At 32.6% G+C, this 20,144-nt stretch overlaps 1 protein-coding gene across 3 annotated transcripts in view; it reads left to right on the forward strand.

Annotated features, from left to right (window-relative positions):
* The first annotated feature begins 620 nt into the window (after positions 1-620).
* Positions 621-20,144, forward strand: part of DNAJC10 (DnaJ heat shock protein family (Hsp40) member C10) — a 45,643-nt gene continuing 26,119 nt past the window's right edge. Inside the window, exons 1-13 of one of the 3 annotated variants that reach the window (XM_039855859.1) lie at positions 621-817; positions 2,303-2,643; positions 4,021-4,186; positions 5,870-5,920; positions 9,304-9,386; positions 9,609-9,740; positions 10,514-10,607; positions 11,696-11,773; positions 13,371-13,414; positions 14,071-14,208; positions 17,193-17,282; positions 18,010-18,123; positions 18,594-18,708. In XM_039855859.1, the coding sequence (XP_039711793.1) occupies positions 2,428-2,643; positions 4,021-4,186; positions 5,870-5,920; positions 9,304-9,386; positions 9,609-9,740; positions 10,514-10,607; positions 11,696-11,773; positions 13,371-13,414; positions 14,071-14,208; positions 17,193-17,282; positions 18,010-18,123; positions 18,594-18,708 (1,321 nt within the window). In that variant the 5' untranslated portion in view covers positions 621-817; positions 2,303-2,427. Of the gene's footprint in view, positions 818-1,020; positions 1,391-2,302; positions 2,644-4,020; positions 4,187-5,869; positions 5,921-9,303; positions 9,387-9,608; positions 9,741-10,513; positions 10,608-11,695; positions 11,774-13,370; positions 13,415-14,070; positions 14,209-17,192; positions 17,283-18,009; positions 18,124-18,593; positions 18,709-20,144 lie in introns of those variants that run through there. The other 2 variants (XM_039855858.1, XM_039855860.1) reach the window with 2 other exon arrangements.

Below are 20,144 nucleotides of genomic sequence, written 5' to 3' on the forward strand. Positions count from 1 at the left end.
GGCCAGGAAGTAACAAAAGCAAGGAGCATGCCTATCACCTAGATCTTGCTATCTAAATATGCTCCCAAAGAACCAGAGCTTCTTGTAGAAACGGCTGGAATCAGGGCTCAGGCGGAAAAAGTACTACCTCTTAAACTCTCTAGTCTGCCACTGAAATCAGCGTCACTTCAGTCAAGCTTTCCTTTTTCTGTAAAATTTCTCCTTTCGGCCTCACTGCACCCACTCAACCAGAAAAAATCCTCTATAGCAGCGACTTCCCTTTAAGAACAGGGTCACAGGAAAATCGCAAGCCTAAACTCGCCCTCGGGGTTTCTCCGTCACCATAGCAACGGGAGCAGGAAGGGGCGGGCTTCGCTGTCCTGCGTCCGGCCCGCGGCGTGTGCCAAGACCTTAAGTGCGGGGGCGCGGACCTTGCGGTTACAGCTCGTCCCTTAGCTCCGGGTTGGAACCGGAGTCGGATTCCACGCGGACAGCCACGTCAACCTAAACCTACACCGCCCTCCCCACCCCGCTGCCGCCGCGCCCGCCAGGCCTGCGGCGGGTCCTCGCAGGCCGCGCCGTCCACACCTTTCCCACAGTGCCCCGCGCCAGGCCCCGCCCCGCCTCGCCGCGCAGACCGGTGGGCTAGGCGCCGACCCGAGGTGGCCGCGTTTGCTGCCGCCGGTGCGGCTCTTCCTTCCCCATCCCGAGCACGGCGGCCGGGCGGTAGGCGAGTGCGTGTTTCTCTCCCGCACACCTTGCGCTCGGCCGGGTAGGGTGCACCGCCGGGAGTTGAAGATGGGAGAGTAGCTGCAGGAGGCGACCTCGCGACACCGAGGTGGGCATGGGCCGGGGCTCTGATGGAGCCGGCGGCGTCCTGGGCACTCCGGGAAGGGAGGGCCCAACTGCTGTGCGCCTGAACTTGCCCTCTTCTCTCGGCGGCCGTGTTCTCTCGTCCCGTCTTCCCATTCATTACCTGTCCTATACCACCCCTCCTCCGGCTAGCGATCTCTCGCTTCTTGCTCCAGTTTCTCTAGCCTCAGTTACTCGGGCTCCTTTGCCTTTTCTGGCCAGAGACTTCACACACCATCTTTCCCCTCTCCCCGCGTTCCATTCTAGAACAATGGCTGCAAAAAGGCGTTCGTATTGTATTTACCTGCAGCTTCCACCTGTCCCCGCAGCTCGGCACAGAGCGAGTCAGTCACCCATGCTGAGAACAACTACTAGCAGGAAACACCTCTTGTCCCAAAGTGATGTTTAAGAATATGTTCTCTGTTTTTCCCTAATAAGTGTTTTCTAGTTTGGATATTTGTTAATATCCATCGCTGGATTTTGCAAAGGTTTTTTTTTTTTTTAATTGTTTTGTTGGTGGCATGAAAAGGAGGGATTAGAAATGAGCCAAAGACCACAGGTAAGGAGAAAAATAATTTAAATAGACATTTAAGATTAAATGAGAACAGAAACAGGATGATAGGAAAGTTAGATTTTTCAAAACATTGAGCTCTTTGGAAGTATGCAAGTTTAAATATAATTTGATAAAGTGGAGTTTATTTTCCCCCACACAGGTGAGCATGTCTAAATAACTGATTCCTTTTTTTTTCTTTTTCAACTTTTATTTATACCAAACGTAAACTTTACAATAAAATTACACTTTAACATGCAGTTTTTATTCTATTTTTATAATATAGTCTTTACTTATACGTAACATAAGCACCTTTTGAGAAAACTCTGGGAGAAAACGACCTAATATGTAAGTTGTCTATTACAACAATATAAATTCACTGCCATTTTTGGAAGGGTTATATGAAAAATACCCTTTGGAACGATGCCGTGTTTCCTTTTAGTTCCCCCTAAAGTATATTTCCTACAAGTGAAATCTGATTAAAATGATAACTGGATAGCCTTTAAAAAGGTGAAGAAGTAGCCAAAAAGGAAGCAGTTGTTAGAAAAGGGTAATGCTTAAAGCTAGGTAGAAGAAGGAAGGAAACAAGTGTAGTCGTTGTCAGCCCCCAGCCCCCTTGTGTTTTGGTGTTGATCAGAGCGAATGCTGAATTTGTTTTTAAAGTGTTCTAGCTAGCTACAACCACACACTACCTTTTACCTGCTATCTTGAATGATTTCACAGATCTGGATACCTGGTTGTGGAAGCAATAAAAGAGACCCCCAAAGAATGGCACCTGGGGCACTCACCCTGATTTGCTATTTAATGGAGATTGTATTGCTGACCATGTTATTTAATAGTGTTATTGCTGAGCTTGGGTTGTTTTGTTTTGTTTTGTTTCATTTTGAAATGTATTTTAACTACCTGGTTTCCTCTCTTTAGACTAACATTTGGGAGAAAATTTCTGAGTTACCCTTGGAGTGATGCGGACAGAAGTTCTCACACTTGCATATTACATCAACTGGAACCAACAGTATATCTTAATGTGTACTTAAATCAGAACCTGTATGAGAGAAAGAATGGGAGCCTGGTTAAATAGAAATGACTATGTCAGAGACTTGAAAAGGGTCATTCTCTGTTTTCTAATAGTGTATATGGCCATTTTAGTGGGCACAGATCAGGATTTTTACAGTTTACTTGGAGTATCCAAAACTGCAAGCAGTAGAGAAATTAGACAAGCTTTTAAGAAATTGGCACTGAAGCTTCATCCTGATAAAAACCCGGTAGGTAAAAATTTCTTTTTAAACCTATCTGATTAAGGTATTTTAGTAACTTTCGATATCTATTTAAATTACTTTAAGTACTCAAAATGCTTAAGAACAATCACATATCAAAAGTCATAATTCAACTTCTGTATTAAAAACAGAAGCAGCAAAATGTTCTTGTTTAGAACGGCGTGATTGGTCAGTAGCAAAAATACGATTCCCTCTTAACTTGAAAATTAATTTCCAGCAGTTCTATTCCAGATGTTAATCCTAAAGCAGACAAGAATGTCTGTGAAGTAGTTTTCTTAGTAAAGTATTTCAGAACAGTAACAAAGTATGAGATCAAGTATTTCAGAACAGTAACAAAAATGATTTCCTTAGAACTTAGAGTATATCTTGCTAAAAATGACAATAATAGCATGCTAATAATAGCATGCTTCAGCTTTCACTGTCTTCTTCCATGCATAAGTCTATATGACCAGAGTCAAGAAGTATTATAAATAAAACTTGAGAACAGCCAAATCCAGTTAGTTCCAGTCATAAATATTTGATTATCCAATAATCTTTCAAAATTAAATTAGTTTATTCTTATGGTATTTTTATAATTTAATTCTTGAGTTCTGACACTCATCAAAGAGAAAGATATGGTTATTATAATTTTCTATTTTCTAGATAGAATTTTTAAAAGAGGATTATTTTATTTTGATTGCTTAACGCTAAGTGGTGGAATCAGTATTTTTCTAAAACTCTCATTAGTTGGTTATCTTTCCCTGAAATCTGCATTCTATTGTTTTTAGGGTTTTTTTTTTTTCCTTTAAAATTTCAGAATGTGATATTTAAGTTTCCATGGAAAAGATGGTGGACTTTCTACAATTAAGTAGCTGAAAGCATTCTTCAAAAACCAATTCTTTGAAAGAGTAACAAATATTTCCAATCCAGTTTTAAGTTGTTACTCTGATACTGGTTCTTATTTAATTACCTGATGGATTGTTAATTTTGCCTCAGGTAGAAAAATAACCTACAAATTTCTTTGTAATTGTTTTATGGATAACAAATACTACTTAACACAATATTAAGAGTTTCCAAGGGTTATTAGTCAGTATTTTCTCAGCTGCATTTCTTAGAAGGAATGACTTATATTGTATGACCGCATCTATCAGCCTTTTGGTCATCAGTTCTCATTTCTGTTACTTATTTTTTTTTTTTTTGAGATTGTAGTTTTTTAAAAACTCTTTTATATCAACCCATGATAACATACTTAATATTGTGCTACTACTCCTTATCTCTTTATCTATTCTCCCAAAAATCTCAGGATTAAATTAAATCTACATATAGGTTCAGGAGAGACTTGATTGATTATCTGAAACAAATGTTATATCTAATATTTTTTAATAGAATAACCCAAATGCACATAGTGATTTTTTAAAAATAAATAGAGCATATGAAGTACTCAAAGATGAAGATTTACGGAAAAAGTATGATAAATATGGAGAAAAGGGACTTGAAGATAATCAAGAAGGAGGCCAATATGAAAGCTGGAATTATTATCGTTATGATTTTGGTAAGATGATATGATATTCCTTATGAAATTTTTGGTTTTTATTTGAGTAAATTTAGAAAATTAATTTTGTTTCGCCACTTAGCTTATGTAGTTAATATGTATCACCTTGACTCTTTAATGTAACATGGGAGTGGAATTTAAAAGGAAAGTTACATAGTATGTAGATATTATCTACACATCTGTGAAGGTATTTTGGTCATAATCTTGTTAAATACTTTTAAAATAAAGATTGCTATTTAAAAAATATTTGCATTACAAGTTAAATATTGAAGCCTTTCAATATATTTAGAGCATCATATTTTCCAAGAAAAGCTAAAGTTTAATCTTTTAAATTTAATACTGGTCACTTCAGTAGACATGCCATCCTTAATGATGGTTTAAGGTGTTGACAGGAATAGGAAATGAGGCAAGAGCAGGAGTAAACAAGTTAAATCAAAGGAAGGGGAAAGTAAACACAGGTATCAAGCAAAAGGGTTCAAGTACCCAATATTTCTTTTGTCATTAATTAACTTCAAATGCAAGCTAACAACTGGAGTCCTTTTACACTAAATATTTAATTTATAGCTGGAGTATTTGTTTCTTAAGACTGACTTTCTTTTCAAAATAGTATTTTCAATTATATTCACTACAGCTTGATATATCAGATATCAGCAGTCTACATTGCACAGGCTAAATCTGGCCTGCCACCTGTTTTCGTAAATAAAGTTTTATTAAATACAGGCATACCTCATTTTACTGTGCTTCACAGATGTTGTTGTTTTATAAATTGGAGACAAGACCCTCCTCCCACAAAAAGATTACAGCTTGCTTTATTATGATACTGGCTTTTTTGCAGTGATCTGAAACGAAACCCACAATGTCTCTGAGGAATACCCATACAGTTATGTTCATTTATTTACATATAGTCTCTGTGGCTTCTTTCACATTTCAAGGACGGAGTTACTTAGTTATGACAGAAACCATATGTCCCACAAAGCTTGAAATATTTACTAACTGGCCTTTACTGAAAAAGTTTGCTAACCCCTTATCTATATCCATCACCAATATATTTGTATATTTTATATAGTAATGAGAAATTGTTTCACATAGGTTTTAATTATTATGGTAAATACAGTTTTTACTTAATAAGTTTATCTCTACCTCTACAAATATTCTAAGACTTTTAGCTATAGAAAATAACTTTAAATGATATCGCTTACTGAAAACATATTGAGAAGTGAATGAGATCTGTAGTGTAGTTAACAGTAACGTACCAGTGCCAATTTCCTGGATTGGATATTGTACTAAAACTGTGTAACATGTCACCATTAGAGGAAACTGGGTGATAGATCTGTGAGAGTCTGTACAATTTTCACAACTTCCTGTAAGTCTATAATTATTTCAAAATAAAAAGCTTAAAAAAACATAATAGAAATTTTCTGTAGAGATGAAATAATGTGAATATTAGGAACCCCACAAACACACACCTATGACAGTCAGTTTCAGAAGATTAATATCTTTGATCAGTATGTAAATGTATCACCAATGGTTTATTTACTCAGGTTTTTCTTTGTTGCTTATTTTTCAACAGATTTAGTATACTAATCTGATTTTTGTTGACTAAAACTGGAATAAGTAACTTATTTTTATGTGGTAATATTTTATGATATTTTAATTTAGTAATTTATGTACTTTTAAAATTAGGTATTTATGATGATGATCCTGAAATCATAACATTGGATAGACGAGAATTTGGTAAGTTTGTGGACATACAATTTTTTAAAACTAGTCGCTAAGACAACTTCTTATCTAAAACTCTTGAGAACAAATATATTTAAAATTTAGAAATTTTTTGGTTTCTTGCAGTGCTACATGGTATATATTGTATATTAAAGAATATTATATAACTGTAATTAAGTTTTCACATAGTTTCTTTTATTATCATCATCAACTTTACTTCCATTGTTTTAATGAACTTTTATGACTTTCCTGTGCAGTAGCTACAATTATTCCTCACATTTTGCAGATGAGGAAATGAAATCTTGGAAGGGCTAAGCAACATCCTCAAAATTCTGAGCATGTGTGTGTTTGTGTATTACTGACACATTCGAAATTATAATGAACCATATTTTTTCTATGTATTTCACATTATTCAAAAGTTTTTACAACACTTAAGAGTATGTTAGGTGGGGGAAAAATCCTAATACATTGTATATGCAATATAATATAAACCATATAAAAGGTATACACATAATGCATAAAGGATAAAAGCTGGATGAGAACAAAATAAAAATAAAAATACTGTGGGGCAGTACGCTATTTTTAAAAATTAATATTTCTGCAGCAAAATGTGTAAGTACGCATACTAATTAAAAGAAGTAAAAATAATACATAGCCCCATATCAGTTTAGGACAGCCTTACATGCCAGGTAAGCTGGCTGCAAACTTACAAAAATATTTCCAGTCTCTGAGCTTTTGGATTTCAGAATTTTAGGTAAGTATATGATTATTGTGTAAGCATATTTAATTTGATCTGTGATTTGTATGAAATTGGATATAAAATACAGTTCTGCATTTTCCACTGCATTTTAGAAAACTATTGGATTAGGTTCTTGCACACGCAGAAAAAGTGAAAAGTAATAACAAAAACATAAGTGTAGAGGGAGTGAGTAGAAATGGTAGCAATTTTAGAATGTGTTCAAACTTAAGCAACCATCAACTTAAAATAAACTGCTAAGAACATGGCAACCACAAACCAAAAAGCTACAAGAGATATACAAGAAATAAAAAGAAAAGAACCCGAACACAATACTACAGAAAGTCATCACCGTACTTAAGAGAGCAAGACAATAAGAAACAGAGAACTACAAAAACAATCAGAAAACAGTAAAATGGCAGTGACTACATACCTTTCAATTACTTTAAATGTAAATGGATTAAGCACTCCAATCAAAATCTGAATAGAGAAGATGTACATATATACAATGAAATCTTACCATTTGCAACTTAGAGGGTATTATGCTAAATGAAATATGTCAAGAAGAGAAAGACAAATACCATGGGATTTCCCTATATGTGGAATCTAAAAAACAGTAAACAAAACACAAACAAACATATATACAGAGTTAAAAGTGATAGTTGCCATATGGAAGCGGGGTTAGAAAAATGTGAAGGGATTAAGAAGTACAATTTGGCAGTTACAAAATAGTCATAGGGTGGTAAAGTACAGCTCAGGGGAGTACGGTACAGGGAGGTAAAGTACAGTAATATTGTAATAACTGTACATGGTGTCACATAAGTACAATACTTAGCAACTTATTGCGGGGGGGATCACTTTGTAAGTTATATGAATGTCTAACCGTTATGCTGTACTTCCAAAACTAATATACTGAACTTTATAATTGAAAAATAAAAGTTTTTTAATGTTCTTAGCAAATTATTTTCTATGTCATAGAAAAGTAATATCAGTCATTATAAACCAGTTCTAGATAATATCTGCAAAAACAGAGAACATCTTGCACTTATACTAATCATAGTGAATAGTACCCACACAATACAGGCATCCTTTTGAAGACAAGCTCGAGCACTTAAAGAGGAACTCAAAGCACTTCTGCGTTTTTTAACATTTTTCTAGGCTAACAAGCTATAGTTGCATAGCCATAACAGACATCAGCTGTAGTTGTATAGTTTAGAAGCCAAAAATTGCATTTGGAAATATATTTGTTCTCTTCTGGGTCATTGGATTATGCAAAAACATCCCATTGAGCTTTGATAACATAATATTAACATTTTTAACCTTATTCAATAATAGTGAGAACTGGGCAAATATATTAGAAGTGCTCTGTGAAAACAAAGTACCAATATAGAAGATATTTTTACTGCAAACAAGGTTTTGTCTCAAATTAGGTGCCTTTCAGATTTGTTGTGCATCGTATTTTTACTTAAGACTTATGAACAGTAATTAAAACCTTGTCTAATTATTGCTCTCTTTTTATATGTAAATAACCACCTCATTTTTATAGCTAATGAAATATCCCATTTCTATTAAAGTTTACACTAAATCTATTGAGATTTTACCTAAATTGGAAGTAGTTGGTGGTTTACATCAACATGACAAATATTTTGACCAACTAGTCTGTCACACTTCCTAAACATTGCCAAAAAACAGCTGATAACAATCTTAAATTATATACTTTGTAATATGTGGGTTAACTGTTATTCCTATAGATTTGTGTGTCTTGTAATTGAAATGTAGGTAAACAATGAGTCTTGCACGTTACTAACCTGAATCAGTTATACATATTTAGAATAGTATCAAGTTTTGATGTCTTACTATAATTTACTATAACAAGAAAATTTTATTTAAAAATTAATAACTGATTTTGATATGGAATTATGTGGAAACTCTTTAACCAAAAGCAAATTGTCTTCACCTTTTTATCTTAAATGTTAGAGCACATCTTTGCAATATTAAAATTTTTAAATGTATGAATTTTGTTGACTTGTGTCAAGTCATAGATTATAATGTATAATGTATTGTTGGCTAGACACTTTATGGTGTTTACATGTTATTTTAGCAAATATGTATTTGTTTTGAATTGTTAAAAACCTTGAATCTAATACTTTCAAATAACGTAGTTTTACAAGGCAAATGTCTTACTAAGGGCAAAGATTAAATTTAATCCCCAAGGTTCTTAACTGTGTTGTAGGTCTCTTATCTCATTCTTTCAGAATTTGAAGTAGCTGTTAGAATTGATAGACCACATGTTTAACCTGTGCTGCAGATAGTAAACAAGCTTAAATCTCACTCTTTCTCTCTATTTCTTTATTCATTTCTCTCTTCCACACCAACTCTTACATGACGTTTGGCCGTTGCATTCTCTCTTTTTACAGCTTCTTTTTACATGTATCAAGCAGTTCAGGGCTGTTGCTTATTCATGTATGGGCTTAGAAGAGTTTTTTTTTTAAGGTATTAATTAGTTTGGCAATTAAAATAATGTTTTCTTATAGGAAAAAATTATAAAGGCAGTATTGAAAGCTGTGTAATTTCTTTTCATTCTGATCTCAAAAATGTTTTAATGAAAATATGCATAAACCTTTAGTAAATAATTTGATTGTTTGTTTTCATGTACTTTTAGATGCTGCTGTTAATTCTGGAGAACTATGGTTTGTGAACTTTTACTCCCCAGGATGTTCACACTGCCACGACTTAGCTCCCACGGTATGTATGTTTTACATCCTGTTTAATGCAGTTTTGTTATTTTGAATTCTGTTTAATAAATTAGGATTCTTTTTCTATTGTAGCAGTTGTAACTATTAGAAATAATTATGTAATTACACATATGGTTTTATTTGCTAAAAATATTCTCATTTAAGAATTCATGGCTTGAAGTGTATTCAAGGGAAGAAAAATGATCTTATTATTTTCTTTTTTTTCTCATAGTGGAGAGACTTTGCTAAAGAAGTGGATGGATTACTTCGAATTGGAGCTGTTAACTGTGGCGATGATAGAATGCTTTGCCGAATGAAAGGAGTCAACAGTTATCCCAGCCTCTTTATTTTTAGGTCTGGAATGGTAAGGGATAAAGTTGCCATTTTTTATATTTGTGGAATTTTTTAACATGGAAAATACTAGAGAAAACACAGTATGTGAATTTGTAGAATGTTTCTAGTTTTAAGTCTTATTTTGGTGACATCGAACTAGGCTCTAGTAATAAACGTTTTGGATTATATTATGAATACTTTTTAGATGCCATTACAGTCAACCTTTGAATAATAAATAACACAGGGATTAGGGCTCTGACTGCCTGTGCAGTTAAAAAAACACATATAACTCAAGTGGCCTTCCACATACACGGATTCCCAACCTCTAGTTGGCCCTTCAACAACACGGGTTTGAACTGCAGACAGTTGAAGAAACTCCTAGTAATAGTGGACCCGCACAGTTCAAACAAAGCCTATTGTTCAAGAGTCAACTATACTTTGCTCTATTTCTAAATTAAATGTTTGCCAGTTTTAGTTTCTGTCTTAACATAATGTAACCAATTTGCATATTCTGTAGTTTTCAAAGTATTTTACAGGTATTGTCTCATTGATTATAAAGTTCTGATATCCCTTTTTTTCAGTTTTAAGTGATAAAACTGAAACTAAAATTATTATAAATGTTATTAAAATGTCTTCCATGAAATCTGTATAATCAAGATTCTCAGCATATCATTCGGAAATAAACTGCATTGAAAGAGATCTATGTTATTCAAAATAATGTGGAATTTAAAGTCTTTGGTATTAAGTGGTTGTTTTTAAGAAGTAAAAGATGTTTCTCTTTTTTATTTAAAAAAAAAAAAAAAGGCTGCAGTGAAGTACCATGGTGACAGATCAAAGGAAAGTTTAGTGAGTTTCGCCATGCAGCATGTTAGAAGTACAGTGACAGAATTATGGACAGGTAATTTTATTTTCTTAATTTGTTTGATTTTCAAGGATACTTTGAAATTGGTATTTTAAGTTTTTCAGTGGTAACATTAATATATTCGTCATAATATTAAAATTTTTAAATATTATTTCCATGTTTCTTAGAAAGGGAATTGTGTTACTTATTCTGACCTTTACTAAATAGTAGGCATTTAACGAATGAATTATATATATACAGAAACTAAAACCATTAGGAAGTGGAGAATGGATATGAGACGAGACTAGATGAAAAGGCAACTCTCAAAGTACAACTAAATGTTTAGTAAACCAAGTGTTTTATTGCTTTCATAAATATACTATATCCAACATTGAATTCATGCCTATCCAGTTTCATTTTAAAGTTTAAACTCTTCTAACCTTAGGCTTTTAATTCAGCAAGTGACTGTAGGTAGGTTGTTTAACTACTCTGAACTACCTATGAAATGACTAGTATTCATATCAAAGGGATGCTCATATCTTCCATTGAATACTAGTTATATCTCTAAAACTGTGTTAAAAACTAGGGCTGCAGTAATAAAATACATAATCCCTGCCTTCAGGGACCTCATTATTTTAGTGAGGAAGACATTGTAAACCACTAAAATTAAATGTAGTAACTAGTACTAGAAGTAAGTTTAGGGAAGCTACTCAGGTGGAGAAAAAAGGAAGAGTTAGAAAATACTTCTTGAATGAGGTCAGACCCAGTCTGTCATGAAAATGAAAAAGCCTTGAAGGATCACTGTGTATTTGGGAAACTGACAATATTTCATGAATCTAACAAAAAGATGAGTACTGTGGTAGAGTGGCATTGGGAAAAATATGGCTGGGTGAATGAATGGATAGACAAAGCTCAGATCACAAAGGGCTTTACTTAACAATTTGAGTTTCTTAATGAAATAATGGATTTAGATATTATGTGATAAAAAAAAAATGGAGAGCCAGTGAAGGAATTTGACATGCTTAAGAGGAATTTTAGGAAATCCTGACTACTACTCAGTGAATTGGAAGAGGGTGAAATTAAGAAAACTATTTGCATTATCAAGTAATAAGTGATCAGAAGTTTGCTTTATTTTTCTTTTTAAGGAAATTTTGTTAATGCCATACAAACTGCTTTTGCTGCTGGTATTGGCTGGCTGATCACTTTTTGTTCCAAAGGAGGAGGTAACTATTCTGTTATGATGAAAAGACCATGACATTTAATTTTTTTATTTTTTCAGCTTTATTGATCTATAATTGACATAAAAGCATTGTGTAACTTTAAGATGTACAACATGTCGATTTTCATATACTTAAAAAATGATTACCACCTTAGTATTAGCTTACCACTTCCATCCTGTCAAATAAGTACCGTTTTTTTGTGGTGAGAACTTTTAAAATGTTCTCTTAGCAACTTTCAAGCATATAGTATACTATTATTAGCTATAATCACTATGTACATTAGATCCCCAGAACTTGTTAATCTTACAGCTGGAAGTGTATACCCTTATTCTAGGTGACAATCTTAAGTATGCTACTATAATAATTGACTATTCAGTATTTCAAACTACAATTTATACTCAAAATTACAAATTTTTATTAATTTAATGAATATTTCTTTTTATTACTTTACACATAAGAGGTTTCAAAATTATTAAGTATTATTTACGGTTCACTGAGCAAGTTTTTCCACTTAATCATTCTCATGATAAATTGCACCTTCAGATAGCTACAGATGTATTTAGCACTTTGCAAAAATAACTAGTCATTGACAGATCCCTCCCAAAACAATAATTTGTTTGGAGTTATTAACTTTGTTTTGTACTTAATTACATATTAAAAATATATACATGTTTATCTCATAAAATTGTATATTTGAAGATGACAACTTTTCATTTCTAGGAACCTTTCCCCCAGTAGACTAAGTTGAAAATACTCTACATACCAAACCACAAACTAAACTGTATTCAAGCAATGAGATTGATTAAAAATTGGCCCCAGTATTACAAAATACCCTAATACATTAATACATTTTCAACAATCCCAACATGGATTTTCCCTCACACTTTACCTCACAGCCTTTATGCTGATCTGTTGAGAACGTATTGTCTTGCAACTAAAATCAACTTAGTCTCTCTTTGAGGAGTTTGTCTCGTTTTGGCCTAATGCACATATTGTTGTCCATTTCACACATGAGGAAAACTTTTAAAAGTTTCTGACAGTCTTTTACTTTTACCCCCAGTAGATTAATTTTAACCTACCTCTATAGGCTGTGATGCTACAGCTTCCTTTCTTCTAAATCTTTCTCATTTTATCCTAGCATTCATGTTTACAGAACTTTCATAAAAGTAGTGAAGAAGCTATTTTAAGACTGTTTTATTTTGAGGATTGTTTACATATCTTTATCAAATAGGTCCATTGCATATTATTTTCCCCAAATTATGAGATCTCTTAGATAAAAGGGACTGTTAATAGGAGGAGAGATTTCAGAGTAAGATCCCAAAGGGATGCTTGAGAAAAAATTACTCCTTTTCTCTCTAGCTAGAAATCCTGGGAAACTAAGGGGGAGAGGGAATAAAGAAAGTGAAAGAGAGAGAATGGGTGTGTATACGTATGTGTGTAGAATGGGACTTTGACCTTAGTATCTACCTAGGAAAATTTCTGTATTTACCAGTAGAGATCAATTAATTGCCTTAGAATCAACCTGATAGTTTGGGAGAAAGGAAAATGAAAGTATAGACTTAATAAAGCTGAAATTGCCTACTATTCTTTTTCCCTCTAGATTGTTTGAGTTCACAGACACGTCTCAGGCTTAGTGGCATGTTGGTAAGCATCAATTATTTTGTAAAACTATATCAGCATATTAGAAACACATTTAAAAACTGGTTTCAAGTATTTTCTCTGGTAGTTTATTGAATACTTAACTCACTTATTTGTAATCTTGTTTTCTGATAAATATTCATAGTTATAAGTTTCTAACTATCTGTGTTCACTGTACATTCTGACATGTGGTACTTTTGTTGTCATTCACTTATAAGTATTCTGTAATTTAATTATAAAATAATCTTTAACCAAAGAGTTATATATTAGTGTTTTTGTCATTTCCAAACTTTATTTTTGTTGTTTTATTTCTCATCATAGTATGATTGGGGAAAGAGTCTTTATTGTTGATACTTTTAATACTGTTAATGCTGTTGAAGCTCCCTCTGTGGGTTGGGAGTTTACCAGTTACAGAAATTATGAAAATTCTAGGGGTGCTTGAAAATAATATTTTTATGTATGTATAATTTAATTTTTATATCTATTAGATCAAATTTATTATTCAAATCTGCGTCATTTTTGAGTGGCTTTTTTTAAGTTTAATTTTCAATAAAAAATATTTTTTTGTTTTGTTTTTGGTTTTTTGTTAGATAAAGTTAAATCCCTTTAGCTTTTTCTTTCACTTGCAACATGATCTATTTTTTTGTTTCTTTCCATTTTAGGATGGTCTTGTTAATGTAGGATGGATGGACTGTGCCACCCAGGACAACCTTTGTACAAGTTTGGATATTACAACAAGTACTACTGCCTATTTTCCTCCTGGAGCTACTTTAAATAACAAAGAGAAGAGCAATGTTGTGGTATGAATTATTTTAATTTTTTTAAATGCACACACACATTCAAATATTGTTTTATAAACAATAAACAAGAAAATTAATCAATTTATATCATCTGAATGTGGAACATTTAATTATTTAGAACAGATACTTAATTTGTAGGATTCTGTGTAATACATACTTCAGTTTGTAAAGTCTGCTATAAGAATTATTTTTAAATTGACAAAAACCATTGTACTTTGAAACCCCAAAGGTATGAAATACATTCTTAGGTTAAATGAATTTTCGTTGGTTTCCATTTGTTTATATATTGTCTAATTGTTGAAATATAGATCATCGGTAGCTTTGGCTGGAACCCAGTATCTGTTTTTTTAAAGCACCTGTTAGATTCTGGTATAAACTCAGTTTGGAGATACACTGATGTGGCTCACCTTCCCAATTTTATGAATGAGGAAACTGAGGTTCAAGCTAGCTGTCAAGGAGTTGAGATAAATAATGAGACATCAAACGGGTCCCTAGAGAACCCCAAAAGAACAGACTCTAATAAAGGACAAACTTACTTTCATTTTCTGTTTTTTAATTCTTCCCTTTTTTCGGATAAAGATACATACTCATTATAGAAATTCATATATAGTATAGAAATGTTTAAAGAAAGAAGCAAAATTCACTAAAACTAAATCACTAGTAGACCAGCACTATCAAATTTTGGTAAATTCCTTTCCAGATCTCTACTTAGGTGTACATATAATTATGATTTCAGTGGCACAGGTCTCTGCCCTCCATATATGTACTGTATCCTACTACCTGTTCAGTATTTCCCCTAGAATATTAAATGATGTCTCAGACTTAGATGCCTGTAACTGAGCTTCCGATATTCTCTCATAAATCTGTTCTACCACAGCTTTCCCAGTCTCAGTTGACGAAAACTCCATCTTTTATCATTCAGGCGAAATACTGTGGAGTCATTTTTGACCCACTTTTCTCATATCCTGTAATCATTCATCAAGAAAATCTGTAGCTGTTCTTAAAATCGTTCCACAGTCCACTTCCACTGCTAAGAGTACTTATCACCTTTTGTACTCTTTCATTATTTTTCTCCAGCAATAAATTTTAAGTTTGGATTTTTCACTAGTATATCCCAAAGGCCAAGAAGAGTATCTGAGTCATAAGTGTTACATGTAGTACATGAATATATATGTAAAAAATATGTATATATAAAATGATAGTAATCAGCAGTTCCTGAATGGTAATTCATTGACTAAATGTGACACACTTGGTTTAATTAGCCTTCTCTTAACAGATATTTGTTATTTCTACTCTATGATTATAAGCTGCATTGTAATGAACAGTCTTGTTCATTTGTACTTCTTCAGTTATCTGTTTAGAAGGATTTAGCTGCGGCAATTTTAGATTCAATTCATATTGCGAGATTGCTTTACAGAAAAGTTGTGTTTGTTTACCCTGTGCCATCAGTTCATGAATATTGCCTATACCCTGGCCAACACTTAATATAGACTCCTACCTTCAGTAAACTGCAGTCTCATATTTTAGTGAGATCTTTCGGCTTTTTGATATAAAACTGAAAGCTCAGATGCGATCTTAGGAAACATAAGTGAGTGATACTGGAAATGTCATAAACAGGAGTGATAAATTAAACAGTCTTTGTCCTGCTTAAAAGTATTCATGTTTAAAAAAACAACACTGTGCTAGTTAAATATGTCTGGAAGGTAAAATTTGGAGACTGGACAATATCCTTTATAGATATAATTACCAAGTTTTACACTAAGAAACGGGTTTATAATGATCTAGTGGATTTGTCACTTTTATATTTATATAAGCTGCTATAGGAGTTTTTAGTAAAATCTTAATAATAAATGTGACTAAAGTGAATGAGCTATGCTACTGAGGTGTGAAATAATTGTTTTGGCCTCTAAAGTCCTTTGGTAACAAAATATTCATATAGAGCTTTAAGAATATTGATGCTATAGATGTTAAAAAAAAAACAAGTTTTAAGAAAAAAGAACTTAGGAAAAACTGAGTTTTCTGTTCTTATTCTTATTATTTCTATCCATATGGTTATTCTCATGTCAAGCACAATTAAGCTGTGAATACAGTGGTAGTTTCTACAAGTTTTTAATGGAATTTTAGATCTTTTAAATAATATTTGAATTGTCAAATGCAAATAGTTCGTAATTAAAGATGTATTTTAAACTCTGTTTTGTTAACCCTATACACATCTTCTTGATATAACCATTGCTGCACTCTTTGTAGTAACAGCTGCTTCATTGAGAATCAGGCCAGCAGTGATAGTTCTATGAGAAAAATATGCTGAAGATAAAATATGGACAGAAGGAGATTTGTTAGAAGGGATGTACACCTTTTTCAGGAATTTGTATGTTAAATAAGAGACCCAGCTCTAAAACATATGTAAGATCTTTATGAGTATTTTTTTACTCTGCAAAATCCTAGGTAGTGTGGAGTTCAGATATTATTTCTAAAAACCTCTATAATAAACAAGGTCCATTCCAATTTTCCAGTTATAAGTTCTCAATACCTATTAATGGTCAGGGTATGAAGTGTCTTGGATCACCATGTGTTTTAACAATTCTTAAAGAATTGGTAAAATGTCGGCATTCTATAAAACATGGTTAGCATAAAAATTGAACTGAACCATAATAGAGCTTTCTCCTGATGATTCAAAAGTCACTCCAGGTTATTGTGAGGCTTATCATAAAATACGCAGCACAGTTAATAGAAATTTTCAGGCAATAAAACACCAGATAATGGAATTTGTTTTACATCACGTTTTTGAAGGAACAGCCCAGTTATACAATTTTTAATAATTGCCAAAATATATACTTTTTTTGTGAGGAGACAGCATCTAGAGTAAGTAGCTTGAAAACTGTTTAACTTCTGTGACTTTTTTTTTTTAAGTTCTATGGAAACGAAAAAAATACAGTAAAATAAACATTGATTAAAAAGATTACAATATGATTCTCTTATTCTAGTTTCTTAATTCATTGGATGCTAAAGAAATATATTTGGAAATAATGCATAATCTTCCAGAATTTGAACTACTTTCAGCAAACACACTAGAGGTAATATTTTTGTAATAATAATAATAATAAATGTTAGTAATATTTCAAGTCTTAACATTTTAAAATCAGCATTTGTTTTATTCATCACTACAGAAAAAGTAGCAGTGTCAAAGGATTATTTATCAGTCAATTCTAGGTTAAACTCTAATTGCTAGAGTTGCTGGTGGTGCAGGGTCTGTATTTTGTAAGAACTAACCAGTCCTAAAGAGCTTCAGGAGGCCCATCAGAAAAGGCAAGATTTTGATCACAAAGCAACTTTGAATTTGATTTGGAACTTAATGTTCTTGCTTACAGAAATATTTTATATTGTTCACTGAGAATTAAATAGCAGCTTTGTAAATATTTAGTTTGTAGTAGAGTCAATTATTTTTTTCTACTTATTGATCCCAGAGCTTTCTAAATCTATATTCGTAACAGACTTTTTGCTCAACCTGAAAAGGCTGACTTCTTCCACCTCCCAACTTTTTGGCTTAAATGTTGTTAAAAAACGTTTTTCTTGACACAGTCGTCTACTTTAAGAGTTTATAATTTCGTGACGCAAACTTCTGTAATCTTATATAATTAATTTAGACAGCCTTATTCCAAATAAACTACAAAATAAGATTATGAATGGGTCTGAATATTTTGAAATAATGAGTAGGATAGTTAAGTCAAAGAAATAAAGATCAAAACTCTTAGAATTTCCTCTCTCTAACATTTCTATCACTTTCTTTAAAATCATTCTAAGGATCGTTTGGCTCATCATCGGTGGCTCTTATTTTTTCATTTTGGAAAAAATGAAAATTCAAATGATCCTGAGTTGAAGAAACTAAAAACTCTACTTAAAAATGAACATATTCAAGTAAGAAAAATGTATTCTGTTTAGCTTTCTGCTAGTGTGCTTTCTCATTTATTTAATACATAAAATTGTATTTTAAATAGTTTTCTTCCACAATATATGAAAATATTAACTTTTTTCTTTTATTATTTCTGCTTCTAGGGTCTCACTCAAACAATTTTCTTTCTTCCCCATCCCAATATTATGTAAATATCCTCTACATTTTTAGAAGGTTGGATTCCTTAAACAACTTTATATTATCTCGGAAATTTCTTCCCAGGTTTTTGAACTCTCTAGGAGGCTTTTATTTTTTAAACTAAATTGAGTTTCTGTGTTAAATGTAAATTGATTATTTTTGTCTCTTCTATTTGTAGCCTGTTAATTTTTGTTTAGAAACTGTTGTTAGAACATTGTCATTTTTGGATTATCTTTGAATATCTAATTGAATGAATAAGATTTTTTTCATCAAATTGAACTTTCTCTTTATACTTTAGGTTGGCAAGTTTGACTGTTCCTCTGCACCAGATACATGTAGTAATCTCTACGTTTTTCAGCCATGTCTAGCAGTATTTAAAGGACAAGGAACCAAAGAATATGAAATTCATCATGGTAAGAAGGGGAAAAAAATGATAGAAATGTACCTATATTTTCAAATAGTACAGGCATACCTCAGAGATGTTGCAGGTTCAGTTCCAGACCACTACAGTAAAGTGAGTTGTAATCTTTTTGCTCTAGAGAGCCTTGCCTTCAATTTGTGAAAATTACATCATCTATGCACAATAAAGTGAAACACAATAAAACAAGATATGCCTGCAATTTTTAATTTCACTTTTTACCTTGTATGAACATTCTTATAAATAATTTTTCTCTCCTATTAGTAAATTTGTTTCTTGTGGGGAAGGATAGTTCAAATTATGTGTAGTTATTTTGTACTCTTTACTCTTTAATAAGCCTTTTTAAAAATATTTTTTTATTTTTTAATTACAGTTAACATTCTATATTATATTAATTTTAAATGTACAGCATAGTGGCGAGGCATTTATATAACTTACAAAGTGATACTCCTGATAAGTCTTGCAGCCACCTGACACCATGTATAGTTATTATAATATTATTGAGTACATTTTTAAGCTGTATTTTATATCCCCATGACTATTTTGTAACTGCCAATTTGTACTTCTAAATCTCTCACCTTTTTCATCCAGTCCCCCAACCTTCCTCGCATCTGGCAACTGTCAGTTTGTGCCCTGTATCTGTGAGTTTGCTTCTGTCGTGTTTGTTTTTGTGTTTTAAATTCCACATATAAGTGAAATCATACCGTATTTGTCTTCCTTTGTCTGACATATTTCACTTAGCACACTACTCTCTAGGTCCATCCATATCGTTGCAAACAGTTAAGATTTTATTCTTTTTTATGGCCAAGTAATATTCCATTTTCTATGTGTACCACATCTTTTGATTGGAGCATCTAATCCACTTACAGTAAAAGTAATTATTGATATAGCTTTTTAATTATTGCCATGTTATTTTCCAATTGCTTTTGTAGTTCTTATCTGTTCCTTATTTTCTTGCTCTCTTATATGTTGATGACTTTCTATAGTGTTGTGTTGGGTTCTTTTCTCTCCATTTCTTGTATATCTCTTGTAGCTTTTTGGTTTGTGGTTATCATGTGCTTCATATATACCAAGCTATGTTCATAGCAGTCTATTTTAAGTCAGTGACTAAGTTCGAGCACATTCTGAAATCGCTACCATTTCTACTCACCCCCTCCACATTTATGTTTTTGTCATTATTTTTCACTACTTTTGCATGTATATGTGTGTATCTCTTAAATTACTGTTGTGATTACATATAATCTTCCTACTTTTGCCTTTTAATCCTGTGTTCTAGCTTTAGTGTTGGTTGATCTATTGCTTTTATTATGTGTTTGTACTTGTCAGAATTTTTTCTCAGCAGTGTTTTCTTATTCATAGTTTTGATTTTTTTTCCTCTTTAAGAAGTCCCTTTAACATTTCTTATAATACTGGTTTGGTGGTGATGAATTC

This window comes from Pteropus medius, unplaced genomic scaffold (genome assembly GCF_902729225.1).
Source record: "Pteropus medius unplaced genomic scaffold, Ma_sr-lr_union100, whole genome shotgun sequence".
NCBI classification, from domain to species: Eukaryota; Metazoa; Chordata; class Mammalia; order Chiroptera; family Pteropodidae; genus Pteropus; species Pteropus medius.